At 39.1% G+C, this 21,961-nt stretch overlaps 1 protein-coding gene across 2 annotated transcripts in view; it reads right to left on the bottom strand.

Moving 5' to 3' along the window:
- Positions 1 to 8,987: 8,987 nt before the first annotated feature.
- The window catches only part of FIG4 (FIG4 phosphoinositide 5-phosphatase), a 75,597-nt gene continuing 62,623 nt past the window's right edge, over positions 8,988 to 21,961 (bottom strand). Inside the window, exons 23-24 of one of the 2 annotated variants that reach the window (XR_012632824.1) lie at positions 11,313 to 12,027; positions 8,988 to 11,281 (exon numbers count right to left, since the gene is read on the bottom strand). Coding sequence is in view for 1 of the 2 variants with exons in the window: in XM_074896152.1 (XP_074752253.1) it covers positions 11,850 to 12,027 (178 nt within the window). In the remaining variant the exon portion in view is untranslated. Of the gene's footprint in view, positions 12,028 to 21,961 lie in introns of both variants that reach the window. The other variant, XM_074896152.1, reaches the window with a different exon arrangement.

Here is a 21,961-nt window from a genome sequence, read left to right as displayed (position 1 = left end):
ATGTGCAAAATGACCCTAAGCCAAGTGCAAATGTATGCTCTAAAATCACTGCACTTACAAGAAAAGCATTGGCAAATCCTTTTGGGGTTTTTTTGACAATCAAAAAAAAGGAACTGAGAAATAGAGAACCAATCATTGCATCCAAATATCAAAGCATGTTAATTTCTTCATAGGGGTGCTTGTGATTGCTCCATAATTAGAAGCTGAAAAGTATCTTACACTTATGAAGAATGCATAAAACCTTTTTAAAGTCATGGCACTTACATTGAGGATAAACATTTTTTGGAGGATTTAAAGACTGATCTAATAATCAGCTCAAGTTGAATGGTTCCTTTGAGAAAAATTCATACTGTACCGAACACTTTGTAGTACTGATGGTGTTTTAACGATATTTTTATTTTGTACTGGAAAACTTATTCTCTAACAAAAAAATAAACCCGCTCAGCTTCAGGGGATTCTGTGGAAAAATCGACGCTCTTTCAAAATGCCTCCCGCTGTGATCGAAACACAAGCCAGCCCAGGCTGGCCCATCTCCGTTGCCTGTGCCTGCACATTGACATACAGCTGTGCAGAGACCCAGCGATGCTCAGTCTGAAACTCATTCATGCAGTTGAGAATACAGGTAGGATCTGGGAATGTTTTTCCTCTTCTGCAAGAGCGGACAAGTGGGCCCACCTGTGTGTACATGGGGGTGAAGAGCTGTCAGAGATTTCAGGTGGCAGTAGGAGAGAGCTGAGGTAATTGCGAGAGACGAGTCTTTGATGAAGTTAAGTGGGAAAAGAGACATTTTGCGTTTATGTCTTCTCAGGCTTTTTCTGAATAGCCCTTTCTCTTATGAGGATGTGATGAAGTGTCCCTAGAAGGGTATTGTGGAACCGCACCCTCAGCACGTGGACCATGCTGCAATTTCAGTCAGTGACAACCCGTTGAGAGCACAGGAAGGGTGTAAACTGCCTTTATGAACTGCAGCCTCTATTTCTACAGGCACAGCTAATAGCCAAATCACTGACCCTCTGCTGAGGAAAAGAAAAAAATTAAACAGAAGGAAAATATTAGGGGATATAAACAGAGACATCTAGTTCCACAAGTCAGCCCAAATCTGCAGTCCAGAAACAACAATGAAGCAGCAAACTAATGCCTAGAGGAAGAATTAGCGAGAAACACATCCTTGACCAAATTCCCAGCTTCACTTCTGCAACTACGGAGCTGGAAGGGTGAAGGGCAGTTTTGTGATGGTTTGGAGCAGGCATCATGGCCCTGTGCTCAGACCCATGATACCTGAGATGTGCAGGAGGATTTATAAAACCAGCAATGGCAAAGATATGTAGAACAAAAGCAGGCAAAAAAGATGTCTCCAAGTCAGAAATTGTAAGAAAAAAAGTGTAAAGGACCCATCTGGGAAACAACTAAACCAATGCAGTATTTGTGCTACCACAGTTTGCTCTGCAGTCAACATTTAATAAATGGGAATGTGGAGGAAATTAGTGGTGATGATTAAAACAGACCAGTAGATTCAGTGATCTGTTGGACACATACAGTATTGAACATCCAAAAGCAGGATACATGAGTTTGATGAGGGGTCAGGTAGTATTTATATGGCAGATAAGGGAAGATCCCCAACTGTGACAAGTTACTCTGACCAAAAAAGCAGGCAGCCTCATGTTCAGGCTGTGGACAGTGCAAACTAACGCTATCCAAACCCAGCCTTCCGAGGAAAAACATTTAACGAATGGGAAGTAGATCGGTCTGCAGACTCTCTAATGGTTATAAACATTACTGGAAAAGCCATTCCATAACATAACGTTCATCAGAAATCTAAGCCAAGGCAGCAGATGGAGAACATGCTGGCAGCAGGCAGAGAAGCAGAGCTAAGCTTTGCAAGTCTCAGGGGAGTCAGGCAGAGCTGGTCTCTGGGCAAGGCTCCTGACGTGGGTAGAGAGGTGACCACAACCTGTCAGTGATGGGGACACAGACAAGTCTTGCTTTGGTCAAAGCCACTGATGATTGACAAGCTCTGCTGACCCTGTGCAGCCCATTCTCTGCCCTGGCTGGTGATAGATCAGAAGCTCCATCTACTCCTGACAATGTGAAGTAGCCCTGAAGTGGCACAGGCTCTTATTTTACGGAAGCATTGTACCAGAGGTGTACCTACCTGTGTCTGGAGTGGTTGAGACAGAGGTTAAAGCCAAAAAATAATTTTGTAAGAGACCCGTTCTCAACAACAACGTTGTATCTGTTATGTAAGTGGTCACTTAACTCACAGCTCTGCCAGATTTTATAAAGGCTACCAAGGGACTCACCTAATTTTATTTTTTTAAATGCAGGTGTCTTGGCTAAGCCAGTTGTGTAGGTTCCTCCAAGGTGGCAAATGGGGAGAAATAAGCACCTGCAGAGGGGTAACTCCTCCTACCCTAAGACAGGTGAGCTGACTTGTCTCTAGAAGCTCTCTGTTTACAGCCTACTGAGCTTTGATGCCAGCGCCATCAGGTAAGATGGACTTAAGTCAGGTGGTCCTGCAGACAACCTACACTTCCAGAAAGCTGCTCTAAGGGTTTCATGCAACACCCAGCAAAACATGCCTGCTAGGTCAAAATTCAGTCACCTACACAGTGTGTCCGGTACACAGCCCCCTCTTCTATGACACCCCTTAAGCAGAGAGCAGAGTAAACGAGCCACGGCCTCGGCCTCGGTGGTAGCTCTGTGCCGATTGCTTGGTTACAACAGCATGTCCTGAGGCCATTGCACAGGCCCAGCTGGAGACACTTGTTAATGAGAACGCTGGTACACCCAGAATGACAAATGCAACCTTTGGAAATTCAGATGAGGCTTGGCACATGTATCTTCCAAATGACTGCTGTGATTCCCGTCAGGGTTCATGTGGATGCAGGGTATATGTCTCAACTGCAGGCTTGCTGCTTCTTTCACACGTGCTGTGACCCAGCCTCCTCCCTGCCACAGCAGCACAAACCCTTTGCTCCACGTGTCTCTGTGCGTGTTGGACCCATGCTCACATGCTCAGCTGGGGCTCTGCAACACGATGTGCTCAGCTTTGTAACGTCAACCTACCCACTTGCCTGACAACGTGAAAGCAAACGATGTGTGTGTGCCCAGGCTCACACACAGCTCTTCTGCAGAACCTAGCAACAACATTACGGCCTCCCCACCAATCTACTCTTCCCTGTACATCAGCTTGGTTGTTCAACTACACTTCACTGAGGTCCAACCCTCTATTTTCACCCAGACAACTCTAGCTCTTCCCTTATTTGCCGTTTTCCTTTTCCCCTTGCCTCACTGAGATGCGTGCTAGCTCTTACCCCTGGTATTAAGTTCACTGTAAGGGACTGTGGTTTATGAGAAAGGAGAGCAAAAGGAAAAATACATAAAAAACTCACTTAGGCCATGCTGTGGAAAGGTTATGAGAGTTTTGGGGAAAAAGGATTCTCTACCAGTGACAGGTCTAACTCCTTAAAATCCTTCCTCTCTTAAGAGAGGTTTCACTGAGTAGCCCCTCTCTTGCTGCGCAGGGAGATCATGATCCTAACAAAACGCCCTTGTAAGCTGTGGAGGAGGAAAACAAAACGTCTCAAAATAGAGTGCAGAGCCTTAAGCCCAGCATCAGGCTTCATAGTCTGGACTTGTGAGCATCTGAGTCCATTATCCAATAGTTCGATCAAGGAAAAACCTGGGAAAAGAGTGGCACAGAACATTTCTCATTATTATAGGAGAAGTTATTACAGGATTTCTGGGGTGTGGAGAATGACTGCATGTAATGAGATGGATTTGAGTTGAAATCTTACCATTTTCCTTAGCTGCTTCTTTTCCTTTCCCTTCTTCCTGACATCACCCATACTGTATTTCCAGGGTAGTATGTGGAAAATGAAACAAATTAAGAAAAATTAAACTGACTCATTGATGGCAACTCTGAATACATCAGTAATAAAACAAGTAAGGCAAAGTATTAGAAATATAGACTAGACAAAAAACATGCACATGCTGCTCTCTTAGTGTTTTGGTCATACTATTAGAATAATGCTGAGTTTGTTTTTTATCACAGTTGAATTGTTATTGTGTTGGGCCACCTGAATCAGAAATCCCAGGAAAAGTGGAAAGCGCCTTTGTGGAACTTCAGATAACATCTGTTCGTAGCTGGTGACAAAAAGAAGCAGATCTGCTGTTAGAAACTTGCACCTCCGTGTCCAGCATCCTGACAGTGCCCATCAAAGTTTTCTCCCATTCTGGGCTGCTGGTGCTTGAGTTTTTCAGTTGTTGTTGGTTTTTTTTTAATTATGCAGAGAAAAATGCAAGATGTGTGAGTCTTCACTAGATGCTTCAGCAACTGCTCAGTCAGTAAACAATAACTTACTGGGATAGTTGGGGTTCAACAGTATTAGATGATGATCACAATATCTGCCAGGATGGGCTGGTGTTATATACCCATAGTCCAACCAACTGCCATATACCTGCCAGTGGGACAGTACCCTTCAAACTCGGCATAGTCACACTACTTTCCATAGGCACCACCAAGGGTTTCAATGCAATTTAGGAACTCTGCTCTCTCAGAGTTAACTATTATTGAGGCAGAATATCCCCAGACTAAATATGCAACTAAATATTCATATATACTAATTTTGAATGTATGAGTAACAGGCAAACAAAACCCCCAAAGGGAAATCAGGATTGCAGGTTTAGCAAAAAGCATAGTTTTACCTTCATATCTGCAGTTTCCACTAATCATAGGAAAAATTGCTGTATTACCCATCCCACAGGTTTCCATTAGCGGCATAATACCACTTGCGTGTGCCAGCATGGGCGGTCAGAAGCCTGCAGAGTCTGAGTGAGGCAGCTTGCAGGCAGTAGTTACAGCCATGGGCTGGACTTGGTTTGTCCCCCCTTGCCTGCATGTTTAGGGAGAGGATGATACTTAGGGCAAGCATCTCACAAAGTTTCATGAAAGGCTCCTGCAGAAGGTGTGGAGGAGCTGCCGGTGGTTCCCTCTCGGCAGGGCAGGGCAGGGCAGGGCAGTCCCATCGTACTGAGCCAGACAGGTCAACAGTGAGGTATCCTGTGGCAAAAGATGCAAGGTACTGATATCTGCTGTGAGTTCAACTGCATCTTATCTTCCTGGCTAGCCTGAAAACAGCAGAGGATTGGTAATCTCCAGCATTTAGCACAATGCTTTCCTCAGTGCAGCAATACAACAGCCAAAGGCAAAAAAGCCCATAATGGGCTGCTGGCCAGATAGGCCAGCACAGGCTGGAAGGGGCAGAAGTATGACACCGCCTCACCTAACACCCTTCAGAAGCATGGCAAAACTGCTTCTGAAAAAGGCTACAAAGCCCCAGACTTTTTACCAACCTGTACCACAGATCAACTCCAACAGCGATACAACACCAAGGAAATCCCTTGCCAAGTGCAGCAAACAATGTCAAACAAGGATGGCAAACGTGCCCGCAGACATGCAGGGGCCAGGACACAGGGTATCCACTGTAGCACAGCCCTGCATGTGAGGTGTACAGAACAAATTAGGAATGCTGTTTTGACTAATAAAGTTTACAGTAAGCATTTTCTGGATAGGTTTGTCAGCAGTCATAATAAACAGGGTAAATACCACACAAGCCTGCAGTAATGGTTTCTCCCACAGTTTGCAGTAAGTTCAGGTTTTTACTTAGAGAGTACAGTAATGCTTACACAATAAAAAAGAAAGGTGAAGGACAAGGTAAATGTAGCATTCATAAGAGTGGCAAAATTAAGAGATGTCTTTCTGTACTTTAAAATTTATTTTACGTTTTTATTTCTCTTCTCAAGTCTAAAGGAGCCTCCAGCAAAAGCCCAGGTCTGAATTATTTAGGGTTTGCTGTATGAAATGTCTGTATGATCGGAGAATATTTGAACTTCAGTGGGATTTTGAGCACCAGCACTTCTGCAAAATCAGGTTAATACATGATGTCGATAACTACATCTGAATGCCTGAAATTTGAAGGAAACATTTGCAACAGACATAAGACAGTGCCATCTCTGTGAACCTGGCACAGCATGAGCCCATAAGAGTGTCGACAATCCCCTTAATGGTGTCTGTTAGTGCTGGAGGGTGTGGGACCGAGTCCACTTTGCACAGGAAGGTCTGTGCAAAAATGGCTCTTGATGCAGTGTTAAGGTAATGTATTGCTTATATTAAGACAAATAAATAACACAGCCTGTACGCTGCTTTCTCTTATATCTTAGAGGCATTTTAACCCTGTTCAGTCAAGATATCCAAGATATGATAACGCGTGCTTTAAGGAACAGATGCAGAGAAATATTTTCTGAAAGCATTCAGATTAAAGACATCGGAGACTGATTTTAAACTCGTGAAGCTACTTTTCTATCTGAGCTTTTACTCACACAAGTCAATGTGTACTACCCATCCTTCCAAGGCCAAAAAACCACATTCCGACCACATTCTTGGATTAAGAGAGTGGGTATAATTAGGCAATAACATAATCTAACTTTCCTTGAGAAACAGTGGAATCCTCCCCCGTGTAACCAGCACAAGCAAAAGGGCCGGGATGTTTGGGGTGTGCGCAGGGTGTCCCCCGTGTCCCCCCGCCCCGCGTGGGAGCTGTCCTTGGTACGCGGGGAGGCGCAGCCCTGCGGGCAGAACCCGCACTCAAGCTTAACCCTGCGGCACAGCTAATGCCGGTTTTAGCACGAGTAACAGCCGTAAGAGGTGGCGATGAGAGTCCCAGCCCTCTGCGTGTCTGCGTCCACTGTTAATGTCGAGGAAGAGGCATGGGAAGGGAACAGAGGCAGCAGAACTAAAGAACAAAAAACCCCCTAAGGGATCTGAGACAGGCTTATGAATGCAGAATCTCTCACCGGACATACCCGTGAATTTTGACACATGCCAACACTGGCTTATTCAAACAGGCTGAATCCACTGTCTTTGGAGTATGGGCAAAAAAATGCCTCCTTGCTCCTGGACAACTCCACGCAGTAAGGTGCAACACGCTGCTATAGCAGACCCAGAGGCAATGAGAGGGGACCACTTTAAATGCTCTCCTACTTTCTTAATCAGAGCAGCACTTGACTTTCTCTAGAGGAAAAAGATTTTAAGCAATGTCTACAATTTGTTCAAGCACTAACATCCTGTACCCAGGCAGAGCACTTCTCAAGAATATGTTACCAAGACACAGAGAACTCAAGAGAGACAATACATGCATCTGTCACCACCACAGGAGGTCGGAAATCAGGCAGGGCAGATGATGGCAGAGCCTGCATTTTAAAAGGAGGGATATGGGTTGCTGAAGAAAGCATGAATGTTTTTCAATAAAAGGATAAAATTTTCAGAGTTTTCCTTCAAGAAGCAAAATCTCCAAAAGGATATGGATATAGTGGGCAAACAGCAACTTGTGTCACAGTTCTGGGTAAAAGAAAGGATTCAGAACCACAGGTGGTGAGGAAGAAAGGGTAAAGGAAATCAAACAAACTACCAAAGAATCAGAAGAAGAGGAGAAACAGAATAACAAAAGATAACCCTTATTAAAAAAAAAAAAAAAAAAAAGAGTACCTGATCTGCCAGGGAATACAAAATCACAGTGCTCTCCCAGGGCCTAAGGTTTTTGAGAGGATTTGGAGGTTGCAGTGTGCACACTATCTTGTACATGCTGCCTGCTAAAAATGGGAAGACCACCACAAATGCCTACTCTGTGGCTACTGTAGTGCCTAAAAACCACACCGGGCTTTGGTGCCAACAGCACAGCCACACCTGGAATGGCAAAATGCAAATGGACCATCAAAGATGGGTCACTACATGCTGCTTGCCTGTCTTACCTTTGTTACACACTCTCTTTATTAGTCACAGATGAATGCATTCAGAAGAATGGAATTTGAAAGCTATACTCAAACCTTGGGATAGGTATGGCAAAAAGCATGTATCACTCCTCCAGGAATACCTACTAATGCTAAACACTGTTTTTCATGCCTTTTCTCAGTACTCTTTTACTTGATTCTAGTAGACAGATCAGCAGCTGTAACGGTTTACTCTGTAGCATACAGATTGAAAAATTCCAGTAACGAACTGCTGGTTATCAATATTTGCAAGGGCTTCAATTTCAATGTATGAATTTTTTCATTAATTGTATGATTTTTTCATTAATATTTTGTAATATATTGTACTAGTTCTATATTACTTTTAAATCACCACCAAAGGTGACAACTTTAATTAGATTTTCTAAACATAGAGAAGATGGAGGCAGTTAGGAGCCAAGCACATTATGTCTTTTCCAGGTGATCAATCTGATTCAATCTATACCAGCAAATGGAACAATATTTTATACATAACTCATCACTCACACAACTACTGAAGTATGGCACATGCACTGTTTTACCCTCAGTGAACTCTACTCGTATGTGTAATTATTCAGGGAGTACTGACAGGGTGAAACTCCTGTGAAGAATGAAATCATCTCCTGAGTGAAGCTGGTATTTTCTCTTACTGTAGAACATGACTATTTGACAGGTCACATGCTTTGGAGTTTATACAAGTGAAGGCTGGCCTGAGTCTGTGAAAGGCAGCAGAACCTTCCTGTGATCCTGTGCAAAAATCTCAAAAACTCAACACCAAAACAAAGAGTTGCCACAAATGTCAACCCAGAACTACGTACAGCTCTTTCACTTTCTCCCCTCTGGTAGCTGCAGCTGTGCGCACATTAAAAGGATCCTATTTCAGCATCACATCTAAGTCTTTCTGGAAAGGACTGAGAGTGAGAGAACAAAAAGTCAGTGAGCTTTGCAAGCAGAAGGAGGGGAAACTACCAGTGAAAGTGTTGGGGAACAACTGCTCCTAGGGGCACAAGTATCAGTCTGAAGAGGGTCACAGAACAGAGCTTAGAGCTGTTGGACTGGCATCAAAGAACTGCTGACGCAGAAATGACGGAACCCTGATGTGATGTCTGTACCTCCCGAATCCACAAGAAAAGATTCCAAAGTCATAATTGTCCAGGTGTAAATTTTTGTATTGTATTTCAATGTAACCTTCAAAGACGCTGAAACAAACTATACTTTGTAGGAAAACCAACACATTTCCATGTTTCTCCTAAATCCTTTATTTGTCCATATAGGTGATCATTAGCACTTAGGAGTCAAAAAGAGCACCATGTTAGTCTTCAGAGCCAACACAGCCCATTCTTTTTACGTTTTTACTTGTTTTTACACACTTTTTCCTCAGCACCTGAAAGTGAAATATATGCATCTATTCAGAATGTCTAACAGTTGAGAACTAAACCTTATCACAAGAACAGGATAAAGCAGGTAGATGCAGAGGCAGCATCTCTGGAGTCCTTTGTACAACTGAAACTGTTACATAGGTGATGAATGTATTTTCTTTCAGAATTAACCCTTTACATACATTAAGCAGGAGATTATTCGGACTGTTGAAATTAATCATTCAGGGAGTGTTAAGCTGTGAGTCTTAGTTTGCATGCTGTTTCTTTTTAAAACAAACCTAGTAAACAGTTGACTTTAGTAGCCTGAAGTATTCTTAGCAGCTGCTAAGAGTACACTGATGGTAGATCATACAAGCTGTCACCTGAATACCCAGGCATACGAAGTAATGCACATGACTTAAATGCCTATAAGCAGTTAGAAAAAACAAGCAGCAGTTATACATACTAAAAAGTTCAAGGGGACACCACAACAGGACTGTCATGGCACACACTTAGAGACACTGAAGGCCTGGCCTTATATTACAGAGATGGACTGAAATGTCATTCATCTCAGAACTGTAAAAACAAACCTCTTTAATCCTCTTATGCTGAGGAGTGTTTGAATTGCTGCAGGCTGAACATAATTTTCTCTTAGAGCTGTAAAATCACCACAATTCCTATATTTTGCAACATTAGATGTTGAAAAAGGAAGCATCATCTTTTGCCTTATCTGTGGTTAAGTGGTACACTTTCAAGGGCAGCTTTTATGAATCACCAGTATCTATGAACAACAAAAGTAAAAGGATTGTGATAGTGTAGAAAACATTCTTTGCAATAGTTTAAGTGCAGAAAGAAAATAATGTATTTGCCTCATTAGGATAAGCATTCCAGCTGTACATTTTTCTAAAGCAAGCATTTATTCCTTCAAGTTATTTTTCACATTGGACAAAAGAACTCAGTACAGGGGGTTTTTGGGGAGAAAAATGTTAACAGTTGCAATGAAGTATTATCTAAACTGATATTTCATTCTTGCATCTGCTAAAATACATCTGTTTGTCTCAAAGTAATATTAATCAATTAGCAAAAGAAAATGGACACCAAAGTGTTTTGGTAGCTTGAGGTACCGTGTTATCTCACCGACTGCAAACAAGTCACTCCCTGAAACACACAAACTTCTATCACAAGAAACTTCTATCTCTTCCCTTTACCCACTACACCCTTTATTACACTGAAGTACTGACAAAAGTGCAACTTACTGCATCGAATGTTCAAACATACTCAGAATATGTTTGCAGCATGCAGCCAAGAGTCAGCAGTAGCTGCCTGCAAGCAATTTACTATGAACTCAAACATGTTCTCTACATCTAGTACATGCTGACATCCCTAAAACAATTATTCCAGAAAATTCTGAAATACGGTCTGTATAAGCTTGTGGAGTAACATGGTTTGTCAAGGATGCTGCTGATACTGTCAGTATCCTTCAAGGCAAAGGGCTAGAAAGCTGTGTTGTGAATTGTAGCTTGTAATTGCAAGTAATAGTGTTTGGGTTTTGGTTTTTTTTTTTAATTTAAGAAATGTTTTAAACACAAGCCCAAATTAAACAACATATTTCAGATACCTGCTGCATCTCCACTCCTCACCTAGCACTAGACATGATGTTCAGTCTTGCCTAACCAAACTACTGCTTCCTCTTGCATGCCCATCCCAGCTGATCCAGTTCTGTTTGTCACTTACCAATAGTGATTCCCTGGGAGGCTCTAGGTTTGAACCTGAAAGCATCTCACAGGAGCACAAATACAGGGATGGAAAGAGTATGCTGCAAAAAGGATAATGCCATCCAGAAAAATGACAGGATAGGTTTGTATCCTCTAAGACTCTAAACCCAGTAAAGTGTAGAGCATTCCTTAATTTGCAGACAGTCAGTAAGTGATTCACCTCAGATTCCTACTAGAAGCCCGTGACAATTAGTCACAAGCCATTTTCACCCTGCATGTGGCACAGATTTCTGTATCTACTAGCACCAGTGAGATTAGTTTTGACACAAATTAGGGTCACAAAGTTTGTTAGCCTTGATGTAAATTTTGATATAAGTTGTTAGCCTTGATGTAAATTTTGATATAAGTTGTTAGCCTTGATGTAAATTTTGATATATCACATTTTTCACTTTTGTTTAAGAAAGCAGCAAGTTACAAGCAGTCATTTTAGCACTCAGTTTGCTGAAAATCTCCAGAAATATCAGAAAACATTCTGCTGTAAAAAAGATTGTTCGCTGTCATAAAACAAAGATGAAGAAAACTATTGAGGCTTATGTTCAAATCATGTCAGCTTTACTAGCAAACATAACAATGTAAGAAATTAACTATAAAAACATAAAGATGCATATTTTCTTTGCCATAAATTGTGACATACTCTTCAGTGACTGTAGGTGCTCTGATTATTCAACTTAGTCTCTTAAGATATACTTCCTCTTTCAGCTGAAGAGCAAATATTAAATCACTTTGTTTCCTGTAAAGCACAATATTGTAAATGGATAATAGTAAAGAATATTAAATAGAAATGTTAGATAATAAATTTATTACTGCAAAATAACAAAACTAGATTTCATTTCAAAAATTATTTTTATGACCTATCAGTACAGTAGACTTAGCAGGAGAATCCAGCTTGTTTTTACATGTATCTGTTTCGAATGTACTCTCTGTACATGAGGAAGTCATCCTTTCCCAGGGGCTGCATGTTTCCTCTTCCAGCCTGAATATGTGCATGAAAAATCTCTATTGATTTCCTATCAGCTCTTGGAGGCTGGACTTCGTAAATATTGTCTTGAGAAAAGGAAGAGATGGGTATTCTGGAAAAAAAACAAACAAACATGCAGAATATTTGGAACTTTAGGTAAAAATTTTCCATACAGAGATAGAAGTGTTTCTTTTACTTGAAATATATATGAAGGTCAACGAAAGGGCAGCTTCCCACTAGATAATTCATTTACCTAGATTTTTATCACTACTGCAGACCTGACAAGACTCAGCTTTCCAAGTAGGGTAATTAGGTAAGTTGTCACTAACCACATCCCAGAGTACTTTCTCACTTCCCTCTGCTCTGCCCTCATTTCTTCATCCTTCCTTAGATCTGCTATGGTCAGTAAGTATCCAATCTAAATCAGATCTGTGCCAGGCATTATAGCAGATAATAGAAAAACTTTATTGAGCTGTTCACTTAGTAGCAATTATAACAAGCAAGTGATTATACTCTGAACCAACATATAGAAAGGATTTATCAGATAAGAAATTTCCATCTAATTCTCAGGAAACAGAAAACTTATTACCAGCAACAGCACTCTGTACATTGGGACTGCTGATACTTTACGAAAATACTTTTAAAAATAGCTTAATACAATAAATACTATCTTTGAACCATAATATTTAAACCTATTCATGAAAAATACCTCAAGTTTGAAAGTTTACAAGAACCCAAGTTTGTCAGACCTTTTTCTAAGCACTATTGTCAATCAGACTCACTCATAAGGCAGAAGCTGGTCTTTTAACTGTAACTCTGCACAGCCAGCAGGTCAAGGAAAGTGATTTGTTTCCCACTGTTCAGGGTTTGAGAGACCATATCTGGAGCACTGTGACCATTATTGGGCTCTCCAGTACAAGAAAAACAATGAAATATTTGGATGAGTCCAGCAAATGTCATCAAGATGATTAGAGAGCTAGAGCACGTGGCACACGAAGAGAGCCTCCAAGTGCTGGGTTTGTCCAGCCCAGAGAAGAGAAGCTAAAGGGGACCTTACTGCTGTCTGCAGCTACCTAATGGGAGAGTGTCTGTGTGGAGCTTGGGGTATGAGATGAAAAGGTAAATTTCAAAAAGGGAATGCAAATTGCAACATGGGATATTCTGATTAGATACAAGGCAACTTTTTTCCATTGTGAGGGTTGTCAATCACTTCAATCACTGCTGTTGCTCAGAGAGGGTGTGGAACCTTTCTTCCTAAGGATATGCAACAGTCAGGTGTATGTAGCCCTGAGCAACCTCATCTAATTTGGTCCTCCTCTGAGCAGGGGACTGGATCAGATGACCTCCAGGGTCCTTTCCAGTTTTTAATATTCTACAGTTCTAAGCCAAACTCTTCAGTAGCAATGTGTTCTCCACAACCAACTGCAGGGTAGCAACAAAACTACACTCAATATATAATACATGAATAAACACTAAAATTATCTGTGTAGTAAGTAATTTTCCTTTTAAAGCACTTCAGCTATTGTTAAAGTTGTATTCATAAATACACCATGTACATTTCCCAGCAATATTTTAGTAATTTATTTATTAAATACTCCCAGAGTTGAACAGTACAGATATTTTACCTGTGTGATAGCAGATCAGTTTGGATTCCACAACAGAACATTCAATGACTAATACCCTGCCATCTGAAGGTAACCTATGCATTAAGTTTTCCTTCTGTCAATACTATTTGATTTAGAGGCAGTCAAAATTTGAAATTAACTCCAAGAAAAAAAAACCCACAACTGACAGAACTATCATTATCTAGAACAGTGGATGCAATGCCCCTATAAATGCTAAACAGGAAAAATTATTTCTCAGTTATGAAAAAAAATTACATGTTTTAAAGAGTTCTCTATATCATACATTTCATACATTTTTAGCTCATATTTCAGCTGGAGAAACTCATTTACTTTCTAGGTAGTATTAAAATACTGCTGCTTTATACTCTCTATAAGCAAAGGTGCCCAGGTATTCAGTACAACACAAAGATTTCAATTCTGGAAGACTCATTTTCATACCACCACATACACTGAACACTTTTTTACATCAGATCATTACTTATAGGTGGACCCAAAATTTCATGGGGTTCAGTAGCCTGTCTCATTGAATGACCTTCAGCAATGCTTGAGGACAGATTATTAAAACAGAACAGGTACTGAACAATCCCTTCTCCAGTATATCCTCCCGGATTTCAGTAACCAGGATTTAGGATCTACCCAAAGCAAAATTTGAAACTGGACTACTGTTTCATGAAAAGTGATTTCCATAGGTCTTCATTAGTTTTTCTAATGCCTCTTAGACTTACAGAATTCTGTGCTAATGAGTTCCATTACTTAATTGTGTCTGACGTAACACTCCATTTATTACCATGGGCCTTGGTTGCTCGTAATTCTTACACTGGGAACAATGGTGAACAGCTCTTCTCTGTTTGCCTCCTCCACATCACTATCAGACAACCAAGTGTATTTCATCTTTCCTCATACACGAGTTGTTTTCTGATCAACCTTGTCCCCTTGCCATTAATGCAGAATTCCAAGGTCTACTCCATCCTCTTTGATAATGCAGTAAGGACCAAAACTACATTTAATACCTGAGATTTTTTTAACTAGTTTGTCATCTACTATTTTAGCTACTGAAGACACATTTTCTAAATTCTTTACATAATAGCACACTGGAATAGTAGACAGTGCCAATGGTTGAAAAAGAGTCAGAATGCTATTCTTAAATATTGTGTTAGCATATGCAGATAATTTTGGGCCCAAAACTTCTCAGGTAAGAAATAACAGCAGCAACTTACTGTCAAAGCTCACTATTTCCAAAAGTGAACATTGACCAGCCCAGATGCAATGAAGATTCAGATGTTAGCATCACTGCCATATTCCACTGGAGCCACAGTCAGGACACACCATCTGGGTGCTCTTCAAGAGACAAGAAGTTATTTTTATGTGTATAATACCCTCTTTTAAAGGGAAAAAAACAAGGAAGAACTGGAATACTCAATGGCCGAGCCCTTCTATAAATGAAATGCAGTAATAATCTTCTAGTTGCATTATGAGCACAAACTAATGTTTGACACAGTTTCTAAATTAGGATCTTTATTAAAACTGCCAAAACAACCTCGTTCCCTTATTTTGTAGCCTTTTATTTTATTAAAATACGCTGGATTTTGGATGTTTCATCACATGATTGTTCATAAGTCTTATAAAATGACTGCAGTATGTCAGGTAGTATAGTATGCCTAATATTCCACTACAACTAGAATATGGTATATAAAATAAAAAGTTTTCCATATTAAAGTAATATTTTTCAATTTCATATTTAGATTTGTATTTTTCCATTTTACATAGCAATACATTCAGTTGATTATACTTTGACTGCAATGACAACATTACTTATACCGGTCTACTATTGAATTTGAGACAATCAAATCACTGGTAAACACAGAATTTGCCTGCATTCTTAAAACCAAGTTACATTTTACCAGGATGTAGTCAGAATTTGCTAGGTTATGTCACAGAAACATTTAGCCATTCTAGAACTGGAGAAAAAAGTAAAGCTAAAGAGTTTGCAAAAAATGAAGCCTTACTGCACGGAATATATTTTTATTTTCCCTTATTTTAGATTGCATTACAGTTCCTGTTTAGACTTTTTAGTCTTAGATTTCTGTGGCACTACAGTGGAATGTAAACAAATACTAAAAATGTGAGCAAGTTACCTGCCTGTATGATTAGGATAAAATTTCCAAAAATGCTTGCCAATTTTATGCTTTTCTTAAACAAAACAAAACTCTTATTTCAAAAGAGTTGAAGCTCTTCTGAAGAACCCAGCCTCTGCTATTATGCTCTCACTAAATCAGTGTTTTATTTTAGTTGTTGTTGGTAAACTGTATGAATAATACTGTGGAAATTCTATCATACTTAACCTTTCCTTTCTGTTTTGTTTTGTTTTTTGTTTTTTTTTTTTTTTCCCAATAGAGTGATAGTTTCTTCTCATTATCACTTCTAGTATATTGTAAACATTAAGATGGGTGTTTTCAGAACCAGTACCAAACATTGGTCTAACTTTTTATCTACATGCTTTAAAAGTAAATGGCTTTCCAAAGCACCCATAGCTTCTGCAGATACTTATTATCTAGTTTAAAGCATTCCAGCTGAGACTAGCACTGGTATTTGACACTAGCACACTGTACTAACTTACCAGTATCACTATGTAACACCAAAAGACATCACTTACTGAAATGCAGCTGGCCTGTTACGTCCACTAGCAAGTGAATAATTAAATAGAAGAACAAAACAAAGTCCAAACACTAATTAGATGCCTTCTTTATTTATTGCTTTGTTTCTAAAGACATGACATTTCTGAAACACTGAGTCAAAAGTTATTTCCTTAGGCACAATGGAAGCTGGACAGCAAAGGGTATTTCATTTTGAGTATTTAGTAGCCATCTCTATTTTCCACCTACTTGCTTCAACATGATAAAAATATATTGAAAGAACCGCATGTTCATGCATGCCAATTTTGATTAATAACCCTGTATTAAGCTGTAACTATTTGTAGAGTGCTTGTATTATCCAGTCATTTAATTAAACTCATTTCTCTAACACTATTCATGTAAAAATCTAATCTACTTAATAAGTTTAATATCTTACAATAGAGTCATGAAGGAGAGCACATTATTTATGACTTGGCTATCAGATCTCCCTAGAGACCTGTAGCTCTATAGTGTCCCAATCAAAATTACATAGATAGGAGCATAAACACGATGCACCCTTGACATGCAAAGTGCAATTGGTTTCATCCCACTTGTGAGCAGGCTTCATGGTGTTAGTTTCAACACAAGTAGCATTGTCTCTACAGTAAAAGAAGATACAGCTAAAATCTTCTGTTACTATGAGGATGTTCCATATTTTGAAGGAAAAGTTCACGGTGATGTGCTTAGCTCTCAGAAATATAGCAGTCATGAGAAAGCCACAACATTTGTTTCAACATTGATCAGTTCTGTTCAGGTCTGTAACGTGTATCTAAAACGGGAGACAAAATGTACTCTGCTGCCTTGTTTGAATCCTAAGCAAATATATCTGACGTACAAAACCCCGGCAAATCCAGAGTTTTTGTTTGTTTGGTATTGGTTTTTTGTTGTCCATCCCCTGTCCCCCACTAATGGTATCCCTTGAAATTGCTTGCAGTGCTCTTGAAAAAGCCTTCAACAGAATTTTCCTTCCTTAGACACTAACACCTCCATATGACAAAGTTTCAGTCACATTCTTTTTAAGTGGAGAGGACTGAAAACCAGGAAGCCTTCTCTGTCCAGTAATACTGCAACTTTTATCTTACAGAACCAACCAGCAGCAAAACCTGGACTGCATCCAGGTCCCACAACAATCACCAGTAACTCCCAACAGCACATACAATTTCAAAGGCTGGAGAAAGAAGAGACTTTCTTTACACAGGTATACATCTAAATTAGCATTTTACAATACAAATTAGAAGCAGGTTCTCTACAGCGCAGACAGAAGGAATATGAGAGAAGGTCAGAACATCTGATACAGAAAGGTGATCTCTGAGGGAAGATAAATCTTTTAAGTAGGGATGATTTATGCTGCTCAAATACACAAAGGAACTTAGAGGCAGTACAGGACAAAACAAAACTCAAAATAACTCGCAAAAAAAGAAAGGAATATTTTGTTTCTTTTTGGAAAGGAAAAGCTTAGACTTACTTTTTCAAATAGGGTTACTTGAGGAAGACAGTTCTTTTAAATTGATGAATAGAAATTTATCATTCACGGACAGACAGAGGGACAGGTTGAATTCTCAGGTCCTGAGAATTTTCATTAAAAAGTCTAAAAGTAGATGCGCTAAGGTGACATATAGTTTAGTACTTTCGGGTTTTTGCTAGAGACAATACTACAAAATCCCAAATTCAACAAAATCATAATACACAACACAGAAATAACTAGATTTGCTGTCATTTCACAGCAATTTGTTACAGTCACATTTTTAGAGGATATGATTTCAATGCTGCTGACATTAGGATCAAGATGAGACTTCATAGGCAAAAGTGAGAAACATCAGCCCACTAACTCCAGAATAAAATAAAAAAAACCAAGCTTCAAGCCACAGAACTTCTAAAGCATTTTAACAGTGATCACTGTACTAAAAGATATAACAGTTCTTTATCTAAAACTTGGAAAAGTCAAATTTAATAATAGAACAGAAGGTATTTTGACACATTTAAAAAAAAAAATCTAAGACCAGTTATAAAACTCGAAATGTTTTTTTTTCTAGTCTTGTGAGACTACTGCATTAGCTTTTTAATACATGACATACAGAAATGCTAAACCACTTAGACAGCAGATACAAACTAAATATTTTTGTGTGTTGCAGTAACAAGGTCCCTGTCAAGTCAGAATTATACTGAACTATTGTTTTCAAGGTATTTTTTCAGGTTTAAAAAAAGCCCTTGGGTTTTGAAAAAATAATAGCTAAATTTCATCACACCTCATCTATCATTATGAAGGTATGCATGCCGCTGTTGCAGGCTTTTTTTTATACCAATGGATGGTATGAGATTTGACATGTAGATTTTTATTCAGTATTCAGTGTAGATAGGGAGGAAATATGGAGGACCCAGAGGTCAAGTGCGAACATTCAGATATTAAAAATTTTTAAAATTTGAAACACACACCAATAAGTGAAAATTACTATCTAAATCAGTATGATGCAAATAAATACTAACAGTTTTATTGTTAAAATAATATTCAGCATCTCAGATGACAACTCCACAAAAAATTCTAGGCACATGAGTTTTTTCACCTGAAAAGCTCAGAGCTCAATATTGACAGAACAGATGAATGGGAAAATATAATTCTTCCTACATACCCATGTATGGGCTCTGAATCACAAGGAGTTCAAACCACTTTCTCCAGATCTCTGGAAAAAAGCTCATGTTCTGCTCCCTGATCTGTCATAAGGGTGTTATAGAAGATAACTGAGCCAATTTAACAGATCGCCAACAGCCACATAAAGTTCTGCTGCATTTGACCCTGTGGCTCTGTCTCTTCTGTGCTGGCCCTGGTGGTAACTGGGACCTTCACTGGTCTAAATAATCTCATTAATCTACCAGGAAACTACTTGCTTTTTTTGCAAAATTAGTTTGCTGCAGACTGATGAGCTGAACTGATTTATGAAGCACTGTAACAAGTAGCAAAGCTTGCACAAGTAACTGAAAAAGTAGGTGATAAGGAAGGAGAGAAAGAGCAGGACCTCCCCCTTTTGGTGGCAATGAGCTGTTAGAATTGGCTCAGCTATTTTGTTAACCTCTCTCATCAAATGCAATCATGCTATGACTTAAATCATCATACCAAACTATTTCACCTGTCAAACTTCAGTAGAGCATTTCATAAACTATCACAACACGGACTTACTTATTTCCTTCAGTCTTCAGCCACCTCTTTTCTGGAGATTCCTACAACTTTTATCATACTATTCCTTTTCCTCAGACCCTTCCCAGTAGTATTCTTTTTGAGATGTGTGACTAAAAAGGAACAGAGCATTCAAGCCCCAAAATGACACAATTTTTCCTTTTATGTGGTGTTGATTCCTGATACTCTCTTGTCTTTTCTAACCAACATGAAGTATCAAGTACTTTCAGGGAAGGTGCCCATAATTACTTTAAAACCACTTCCCCCAGAATATAAAATGAAGATACTTTCAGTAAGAGTCAGCTTAGTCAAGCCATTTGGCAAGAGACAAGCACGTAGTGGCAAAGCCATTCAGAATCCCAGTGAAGGGCAATCTTTCATCTTCAGACAGAAGACTAAATCCACATAATTTCTAAGCCTGACCAGTAAATTTCAAGAGAATTCACGGGCAATAAATGCTGGAGAATCACTCTGTTTGAAATACTGAGAATCAGAAAGAGGAAAGATTCAAATTAAGTGAGGAATACTAATCCTTAAAGCTATTTTTAGAATACCATACAGCGTATATATGTCAGTCAAAAGAGTAAGAGAAATTACAGTTATTGTAACACATCTACGTTGGATCAGTTAACCCAGAGTGGTTAATTATGCTCATCTCTGCTACAAATCAAGAGCTAATAGTGAGCTATGTACTTTTATTTAGAGGTATACAGAGGTTTAGATCACATATGCTTCTTAATATATAGCTGTTAAAGAGTACGAGATCCAGTGCGGGTCATCCCAAAGTAAAACGAATCCACCAAATAATCACCAAACAAGAAAGAATTTCACCCATCAGAGGCAGAGTTTTTAGTTAAGGAAGGAAGGAAGGTAGATTACTCCCAATTTAACCCAGATATTTACATCTCCAAGGAGCTGAAGCAGTGCTTGTTTTAATTAAGAGACAGAGCTATCTTGCTTCCAAGAAAAGGAAGAAATAAGAGTTGTAGGTAAAAACACAGTATCTATCCAGACCCTTCTGGGAGATTACAAAGGAGAGGATAAAAAGGCTTTAAAACCCCCCCACTTTGCTGAAGACTAGATACTGCTCTGACAAAGGGTTGTCTAGCAAGGAAGTGCTATATTGAAGTGCAGAATATATTTGTGGGTGGTTTTTCAAAAAAAGGAAACCCCAACCGCCACCTCATCAGAAGACAGCAACTAAATAAGGCAACTTTGTGATTTAAGCTTGGTGTAAACAGATGACAGAATATAAACAATTTCTTCACCTATAATTTCCAGGAATATTCGTAACAATTCTCATTTTGTGAATAAATGCCTTCATCAAAGTTTATCTAACTTTCTGATGTGAAGCAAGATATTGGGGTGCACATTTGAAGCAGAGCATGCAAGAAAGCATTGTACTGTATAACTATCAATACTCTTGAGAATCCAACATAACATGTAATTTCCAAAGTTGCTTGTTGACTAATTTTGAACACCTTTTGATTCACTGTTTCCACAGCAGTGTCAAGAACTATTTAGATATTTTGCATGGGTTTAGGGTAAAAAATAAATATACTTAACACTCTAAATATCCTTTATTCATTTACTTCTGCGTTTCAACATAAGGAACCCCCAAGAACTCCTAGGATGTGAATACACAGAAAGATTACAAGTTCAATACCAACCTTTTCTTTAGCACAGTTATAAAGCAGTGATAATGCCATGTTTACAAATACAAAGCTATTTTTTATCGAATCCTCCAAGACACAGACCTTATCCTAACAAAGTCACATGGAAGTATTGAATGAACAAAAGAATTGCTCTAAATTGAGGCAACAGTTTTCAAAAGTAACTAGGGTTTAAGACACTATTGAAATTGCTCTATTTTTACTTTTATAATTTAAAGTGGTATTATAGATTTAAAAAAACCCAGTAGAGCATTTAATTAACAAAACAGGAAAATATAGTGCTCCACTGTTCACTGAAATTCGCTTCATTGCTTTTATCTTGGTGAAAAAATAATGTCTATATTGTGCATATACACAGAAACAAACAGTAAAAAAGCCCATATACTACTACCTGTACATAGTTAGCTACTAACTTGTAGACAGCTGCTACTCAATTTGAGTCATGTTTGATCAATACTTGGATAACAAGCAGAATCTAGGAAGTCTTGATTTAAGAAAAAAAAAATTACAAATTTAATATCAAGGGAACTTCTGAAAACATGGACTATATATCTCTGAAGGCAGGGTGTATTTTTCAAGTAGTTAAGGAGAAAATAGCCCTGGACCATACAGATATCACTCACTAAAGCGTTCTCCTGCTTGAGCATTACCAGTGCCCCACAAAACTGAACAGGAGAGTAGATACCTATGGAAGAATCAAAGCTGGTGCACAAGCATTATTGCTATATTGCATAGGCCACAACGGGCACAGGCACAAACACTCTCCTCCAGAAGTGCTGCAGTGAATCAAAACACTCAATTCCCTGTTTGTGAGGGAATCAAATTTCTCATACTCCTAGATGTAAGAAGAACATTTGGAAGGTGACTGAGTATATTTTTCGACAGTATTATTTATACCACACTGCAA

The sequence above is a fragment of the Athene noctua genome, chromosome 1, assembly GCF_965140245.1.
Source record: "Athene noctua chromosome 1, bAthNoc1.hap1.1, whole genome shotgun sequence".
NCBI lineage: Eukaryota > Metazoa > Chordata > Aves > Strigiformes > Strigidae > Athene > Athene noctua.
The sequence above is the reverse complement of the archived record's forward strand: the minus strand, read 5'-3'. Positions and strand labels throughout refer to the sequence as shown.